Source organism: Notothenia coriiceps, unplaced genomic scaffold, assembly GCF_000735185.1.
Source record: "Notothenia coriiceps isolate Sejong01 unplaced genomic scaffold, NC01 NC01_scaffold00037246, whole genome shotgun sequence".
NCBI classification, from domain to species: Eukaryota; Metazoa; Chordata; class Actinopteri; order Perciformes; family Nototheniidae; genus Notothenia; species Notothenia coriiceps.
Genome location: NW_011369947.1, coordinates 6,962,200 through 6,970,450, shown reverse-complemented (window position 1 = coordinate 6,970,450; position 8,251 = coordinate 6,962,200). Strand labels below are relative to the sequence as shown.

Here is an 8,251-nt window from a genome sequence, read left to right as displayed (position 1 = left end):
CATTAGCTCGAACTAGCTAGATCTGATGGATTTGGACATAAACGCGAGTGAAGTATAACCGGACGCGAGAGAGAGATCGGCACCTGCAGCTCGGCCCGCTGTGAGGCACCGGTGAGTGGAGCAAAACACACCTTTAGACCTAACACACTTAGCTATGGCACTGTCGTACACATTGAATTATTCCATTTGATCATATAAAATCAACTTACTGTAGGCACCCCTCCCAAAAAAAAAAAAAATTCCCATATTCGAACAACTGAATAATTTTGAATATTCGATTAATCGTTCCCATCCCTAGTACTGGTGGCATCTATTGTTTTTCCAACCTAGTTTATATTTGACCATGTCCAGCAGAATTGTTGTGGGTGACTCTGGGTCAAATTTGGCTCCAATCGAGATTAATCTTTGACTATAGACACCACACCCCCACCCCCTTCTTCCACTGTAACAATAAGTGTTCGCAACATGCACCTGGTCTCCTATCCCTCATCCCAGAAGCACCTTTGCAGGTAATGACTCGTGATGACCTCCAGAGACTGCTCAGAAGGAAAAAAAACTGATCCCTTCAAAACCTTTCATGGTCAATGTTGGCCCACTTCCTTTTTCTCTTTAGCCTTGGACCATAGCACCGTGATGTTGGCACAATTTTTCACTTTCATCACTGCTGTCTCATTTTTTCTTCTTTTCAACCAGAGGGAGTCCGAGCGAGAACTAGGGGAAGTGTGTGGGGGTGAGAGAGGGAGAAATAACAAGATAGAGAGAGAAAGCTTGCCAAACAATCATGCCCCGACATTAATTGGCGAACAATAACCCTGTTTCTACCAGCCAGTTATGATGTGGCCCCTTTGGCCTGCCTGCACTTGATTGGCTTGATGTGCTCACACGGTGCTCTGAGTGTGTCACGGTTTGATGATCCCCTTTTAATTTCTTTCTATCTGCCCTGCATCATTTCTCTCTCTTTCTTTCTATCTCTTTTAAGCAATTGTATGTCCTTTCTGCTCCCTGTCTCTCCCTTGCTCTCTTTCTTTCTGTGGATTAGGCAGCTAATAAGGCATGACATGAGGCCATAGGGAATTGTGGGTGTTTGAGTTTATTGGAGGTCACAGTCTGAAAGAGAGTGCAAATGATTTTGCCGGACGGATTTCATACTGGAACCTTATTGCACACAGGGAATACTTGTGTTTGATTGACAGCTCCTAGTGTGTATGTGTTTGTGTGTGTAAAATGGAAAGAGAGAGATATACAGTAGGTCTGCTCTCCAGTGCTCTGACACATGAGTGTTTAACTGCTATTATTAATGACAGTAAAACAAGTTCCTTCAACACTGAATCAAGAACTAATTTGTTATGGATATCAACCTTTTAAAATTGAGGATGACTGCAGCTTATTTTAATAACACATTTGACATCCTATTTTTGAATTTTAATTGAGCTATTGGGAGATGTTGAGAGGTTTAGAAGATGAAACTGGCCCCAAGGAGTAACTACATTTATTATTATAGCACCCAACACAAATGTTAATACATAAGGAGACACAGATGAATAAGAGAGGTACTTATTTCCCCGAAGGGAAAGTCATTGTTGGTTGTTTTTAATCAATCAATCAAGTAAGACTGATTGAAAAAGAGAAGGATAGAGTTTGACAAACATGGAATGTTTAGTTTCTCCCTGGTGTCCTCTATGACTTTCTTTTTCTTCCTGCCTATGTTTGCTCCATCAGCGGTGGTCTACATCAATACACACACGGTGCAGATTGTCTAAGCACCTTTAGATCCTGTTCCACAATTATTCCTGACAGTGCTCTCACCCTTTCTCTCCCCTCCCTCCATATCCGCCGGTCTTCTCCCCTTCACTTGTCTTTGCTCCTCTCATCTTGTGCTCAGTCCTTTCATCATTGTGTTTGACAGACGCTTTAACCCTAACATCCCATAATTACTTTTTCCTCTACACCTGGCATATTTTTCCTCCTATTTATATTCACTCACATTTCTCTTGTTGCCGTCATTTTACCTTTCACTACACCTGTTTAGTTCTTATCAGACTCTATGTTTTTTTTATTACTTTCTTTTCATTCAACTTACAGTACACATGTCCTTCAGTACATGCTCTCTAGAATCTAGATATCTGGGGCCGTATTCACAAAGGATTTTAGGGCTAAAAGTAGCTCCTAACTGGCGAATTTAGGAGAAACTCCTAAGCATAATGGGCGTGTCAGTCTTAAATTTAGGACTCCTAATTTTATTCACTAAGAGCAATTCACAAAGTATTTTAAGCCTAAAAGTAGCACCTAAGTCTGGGAGAGCTTAAAAGTCCTCGAGAGGACTCCTAACTCAGTAAGACCTATTCACAAAGAATCTGAAAATGGCTGAGAGACGAAATGTTTTGGAGACAATGGAAGACTGTGAATTGATCAAGAGATATAGGCTAAATCGTGAGGGTATCAAACTTGTTGTGGAATTAGTGCGGGATGCAATAACATCCCCGACTAACAGGAATAACCCGATTAGTCCGGAAATAAAATGTTTGGCAACACTACGATATTTAGCAACAGGGAAAATGCAACTTTGCAATGCCGACGATTTAGGAATATCGCAACCATCAGTCAGCTGTGCCATAAACCAAACCATCAACGCGCTCTCTAGACCACATATCATCCAACAGTTTATCCGGTTTCCTTTGCACAATCAACAACTACACAGGATCAAAGCCAACTTCATGGCAATTGCAGGTATGCCCGGTGCGGTCGGTGCTATTGACGGGACGCACATAAAAATAATTGCGCCATCAAAAGATGAGGACGTGTTCGTCAATAGAAAGAAAGTACATTCCATCAACACGCAGATTGTTTTCATTCATCATGATAGGGGGACTTGAACGGCGGTATGGGCTGTTATTGAAAGTGTTTAAGTGCTGGAAATATGCTCATTGGATAATAGTTTGCAGGGTGCTTTTAATTGCCTCCTCGATTTAATGCAATTTACGTATTTTTATTGTTTGCTCTCTCTCTTTAACGTGCATATACAACGTCATTATCGTGGTCTGCACAAACTTGTCATCATGTGTGTATTCTGCTAACTGCACTGTCCATAACTATTTGATAGGAATACATTTCTAGCCTAGGCTATTTCCTTGTTTTTCGGTGATTTAGTGGGCTCGTTTGTGGGATGTTGCGGATGAGTTTCACCGAGACCGCCTACTCTGAACAACCAATCACCGTACTGACCGCTTCTAAACTCATGCACGAGAATCAACGTAATCCATAGCAACGGCGCGTCACTCTTAGTTCACTCTTAGTTCACTCTTAGTGATTTATCCTTAGTATGAGTAGGTCTCAGCGGCTTTGTGAATAACTTTTAAGAAAAAACTCCTACGTAAAATGTTTTAGCGCGAGTTAGGAGCACTCCTAGCGGTAAGATAAAATGCTTTGTGAATACGGCCCCTGTTTCTTATCCTGTTTGCAAAAATGTAAGAACATAAAATATGAAGAAAACATCAAATGCAATTGTGTATGTCTGGATAGCAAAAACGACATAGTAAGAACATATTTTAATGTATTTTATTTCAATTAGGCATGGTCCTTTCTGATTTAATTGTTCTTGTAAAAACAAAATAAAAATAAAGACTACTAGAAATAGTGTGCCACCACACACGTGTACAGTGGAATGGTCGCTCTTTCTCACCAGGGAGCAGTAATACAGAACAATAAAAGGAATACAAAACAAATCAAACTCTATTCTCTCTACTCAGAGGGATACATTTATCTTTCTCTCTCACGCACACGCACACACACACACACACACACACACACACACACACACACACACACACACACACGCCCATTTGAGTCATTCAGTATGTGTATTGTGTGTGCTGGATATGAGTGTGAACATACACGTGAAGAACAATACTCACAACTCAATTAGCTAAAGGAACAGTGAGTACATGTATGTGATAATCACAGGGCAGGTTTTTCATGGTTGACTGTACCTCTCTTCTGATTAACCTAATAATAGTTGTAATTGTACCTATGTTTACTTTTTTCGTTATGCTTTATACTGTACATTCTTAATATATTTTAAACAGAAAGCAAGATGAAGTGTCAATGCATAATAATGATTTAGGCAGGGCAACTAAAGAGATTAGCAGGAACAGGCAGACATTGTACATCTTCTGATATTTTGTAAATAGAGAGAGGAATGTAAAGATATCACTCTAAAAATATAAAAAGTAGGACATTAAGAAGTTTAAAGAGCGTGTTAGGTCGAAGCTAGATGGAGATACACAGAGAGATAACAAGCTGTCAAGAACGCAGACTGCAGCTCATGTAACAGGGAATTTGTTGCCAAGCTCATTTGCACTGTGCTACTGTGAAGACATTGGAATGCATCTCATCACAGAGGGAATGGAAAACACAGAGACACCGGCTGAAACCATTAAACATATTGGATATTCATTTGTTTGACTACTCCTAGACTGATTAGTAATGTACGGAGCCCTGGAGGGTTCATTGAGAGAAAAATAAATAAAACGTGGCCACGTTTTACTCTCTCGTTCGCACAAGATACCTTCTCGTGCGCACAAGTTAATAAAGCGTGCGCACGAGTTACTAAAGCGTGGCCTCGTTGTGTGTGTGTGTGTGTGTGTGTGTGTGTGTGTGTGTGTGTGTGTGTGTGTGTGTGTGTGTGTGTGNGTCGTATACATTGAATTATTCCATTTGATCATATGTAATCAACTTAGGCACCCCTCCCAAAAAAAGAGTTATGAATATTTTTATTGTAATTTCTTCTTTTTTTTTTTGGGAGGGGTGCCTAAGTTGATTACATATGATCAAATGGAATAATTCAATGTATACGACAGTTCTCTCTCTCTCTCTCTCTCTCTCTCTCTCTCTCTCTCTCTCTCTCTCTCTCTCTCTCTCTCACATACTTCACTCGCGTTTATGTCCAAATCCATCAGATCTAGCTAGTTCTAGCTAATGATATGGCTGCTGCCCCTCCCTACACGCAGATAAAGCAGACTCAAACCTCATCTTATGCCCAAATGCGGCGCAAATGGGCTCCGCAGTTACCCCGATGCGAGGTTCCGGCGCTAACAGTTCACGAGTGGGCTCCCGCCCCCCGTCAATGAGTGGGCAGCCTAAACAACAATAAGTTGAAAGCAGGCCTATAGCCGTCCTCTGTTCAAACTGTGATCACTAGGTCAATACATTTGACAAATTCGACTTGGTTTCTATACTTATTTGAACATGTATTTATTTATTTTGAAAAAATTTAATAAAAAAATTGTAAACATTTTTCCCCCAAATTTTTTTTTTAGAAGATATGTACATTTCAGTTAACCGTTTTTTTGGGGGTCGAATTTTTGAATATACATTTGCTTTCAAATTCCCATCCCTACTACAGAGGAGAACTCATTGAGAACTTCTGAAAGTCAAGGCGTAGCTGACGTCAGCTCCTTAGCTCACATTCTTCTCCGTAGAAAGAATCAGCCCTGGACTAAGTGGAATGAGGTTTGCTGGAGATAAGGACGTGTGCTTAAGGCTTTCCATTATAGATCGTCCAGCCCTGATAAAGACGGATACAAAAGCAGCGGCTGCCTGAGAGCTGCAGGATCCTCAAGGGCCATACCTATGATGTTTTAAGTGGAGTGTTGCCACAAATATGGTGCACACATCAACCTGAGGCCCTATCCAAAGGTTTTAATGTCATATGCACATAGGCTACAGTGTAGAAATGGCAATGAAAATCTTATGACCAGAGCTCCTCCAACAATGCAACATAGTTATACGAGACATAAAAAAATACAAAAAATAGTGTAAAAAGTCTATAAACACGTAAATCAGGGATGTCAAACTCAATTTCGTCACGGGCCACATCAGCATTAAGGTTGCACACAAAGGGCCGGTTGTGACTTTAAGACTATATAAAATAATGTAGTATATTATATTATTGCCTCTGCACTGGATTATTATCGGATAGGGTAATAACTCCATAATTAACTACGTCTGAAAGCAGAAGTCTAGGGGAAATAATTGCAAGTCTCTTCAGTGGCATGTCACAAAATGATTTTAAAAGATAAGCCAAATTCTGGAGAAAAAAAGTCAAAATCAAACAAAATAAGTGACATTNTATTGAATAGCTGCATTCTGTGCATGGCCCTGTTATAGGTTGTTGATCTCTGTTGTAATAGGGTTACGTTACCCTAACCCGTTATGTTGTTCGTGTATGATCCCTCTTGCATTTAAAAACCAAGTTACGTTTTAAGCATGAAAGCTGTAGACCTATAGCTGTCAACTGTTCAAATTGTGATCACCAGTTCAATACATTTGACAAATTCCACTTGGTTTCTATACTTATTTGAACATGTATTTATTTATTTTTCAAAATTAAAATGTTTTTCTTTTTTTTGTCAACATTTTTCCCACATTTTTTTTATAGGATATGTACATTTCGGTTAATCGGTTAACCGTTTTTTTGGGGGTCAAATATTCGAATATACATTTGCTTTCAAATTCCCATCCCTAACCACTACCACCATATATTGTAAAAGTCCAGCCAATCAGGAGTCACTAGCTCAGTGTAAACCTTGTGTTTACAAGGACACATGAAAATATAAAAGGCACCAATACCGAAAATTCCAGGATATAAAAAAAAACCACATCCGTATGACCCACACATTCCTTAGGACTAGATTGCTTTTTTTTTTATAGGATTGCATCTTAAACTTCATCATACCTCATATTTAGACATAATACATCAAACACAAAATGTAGTCATGCTGTTCGTTTTGACAAATGACTATATTGGTCTCTTTTAAAAACGTCTAAGCATACATGAGGACCTTACTTCTTTGACAGAATGTGATTTAATTGTGCAGTAAGGTATTCAGGGCAAGTATACGCAACTGTGAATCTTTCCGTTGGCAGGGAATTGTTTTTTTTACACCTGTTTTTCTTCTGCACCAATGATTTGCTTGGTGTGGGTACTGAAAGGGCATATTTATAGTCTGTAAGAAGGTTCGGAAAAGGGGGGGTTGGGTATGGCTTTCCTTCCCCTTGGAGAGCTGACAGCAGTGTGGGGGAGGTTGCCAAGTATATGCTGCATCTGGAAGCAAGAGACAAGAACTGTGGGCATTGGATGTTGAGTGCCTGCCAGCTGAAAATTGTCTAGACCAAGATAGACAGAGGAGAGTCCTCCATCTACAATCTGCTGTGTTTCTGTGATTGTGCACGGAACAGAAGAATGCAGAGGACAGGAAGAGGATGCCAAGCTAAGCCATGCCAACTGCCCGACACTGAAGCCTGTTGCATCAGCTGGGGCTCAATACTTATTCTGAATATGAACAAGGTCACATGATGTTTATTGGAAAAAGTATCACAGTTAGACAGAACTAAATATGTCACATATGCTGTATCCTTTCCAGAAGCCAAACTAAATCAATCAAAGCCAAAAGAATGGACACACTACCCGCACAAAACCCACCCTACATATAATGTGAACATTAGAGAGGATTTACTGCAGAGTTTCAGGAAGAAAAATAGGTATTGTTAAAACTTTAATATGTTTACAATTGGCATTGTTCCAGCTCTAAACTTTAATCTCAATGGTCTAATTCAATGTTTTAGTTTCAATGTTAAAGTTCCTTTCCCATATTCATGTTTCTTTACGCGTGTGTTTGCGACCTTACTATATATAATAATAATAATAATAATAATACATTACATTTATAAAGCGCTTTTCCTGGTGCTCAAAGCGCTTACAAGCAAGTAAAACAAAATAACGACAAAAGTAGAAAGTGCTAAGCTAGGAGGAATAAGGGCAAGGGGATAGTTGATTAGGAGTTGAAGGCAAGAGTGAAAAGGTGAGTTTTGAGGGATTGTTTGAATGTCTCCGGAGACTCAGAAAAACCATTAGTAGTTATCAGAAACGGTTAGATTGTCTCCTTAAGGGTCTCTGTAAAAGGAGTCTATTACGTCAATCCTTCAGAACCAATTTTAGTTACTACAGTAAAGGACATATGGGATCTTCTTCTTGTTTCTTGTTAATTGAAGACAATCAACCTGATTAAGAGTACCTGACAGTACTCTCCGTGGTCCTGGAAGCTTCTTAATACTTAACATCGACAGTGCATTCTTCTTTCTGTCACACTGTAAGACCACTTGACGGTCTTATTATTCCTACACACGACGTACTTTCTACAAATCCCGAATAACGTCGTCGAATCTCCCCTAATGACGAGCTTTGATAGATATG

At 39.6% G+C, this 8,251-nt stretch overlaps 1 protein-coding gene and 1 long non-coding RNA gene across 2 annotated transcripts in view; one reads left to right on the top strand and one right to left on the bottom strand.

Moving 5' to 3' along the window:
* LOC104965667 (uncharacterized) overlaps positions 1-487 on the bottom strand; it is a 19,497-nt gene extending 19,010 nt beyond the window's left edge. Inside the window, exon 1 of the long non-coding RNA XR_800562.1 lies at positions 343-487. This is a non-coding gene — a long non-coding RNA (uncharacterized lncRNA). The remainder of the gene's footprint in view (positions 1-342) is intronic.
* A 4,552-nt stretch (positions 488-5,039) lies between these two features.
* The window catches only part of LOC104966343 (E3 ubiquitin-protein ligase pellino homolog 1-like), an 8,110-nt gene continuing 4,898 nt past the window's right edge, over positions 5,040-8,251 (top strand). Inside the window, exon 1 of the mRNA XM_010795532.1 lies at positions 5,040-5,101. Coding sequence (XP_010793834.1) covers positions 5,040-5,101 — 62 coding nt within the window. The remainder of the gene's footprint in view (positions 5,102-8,251) is intronic.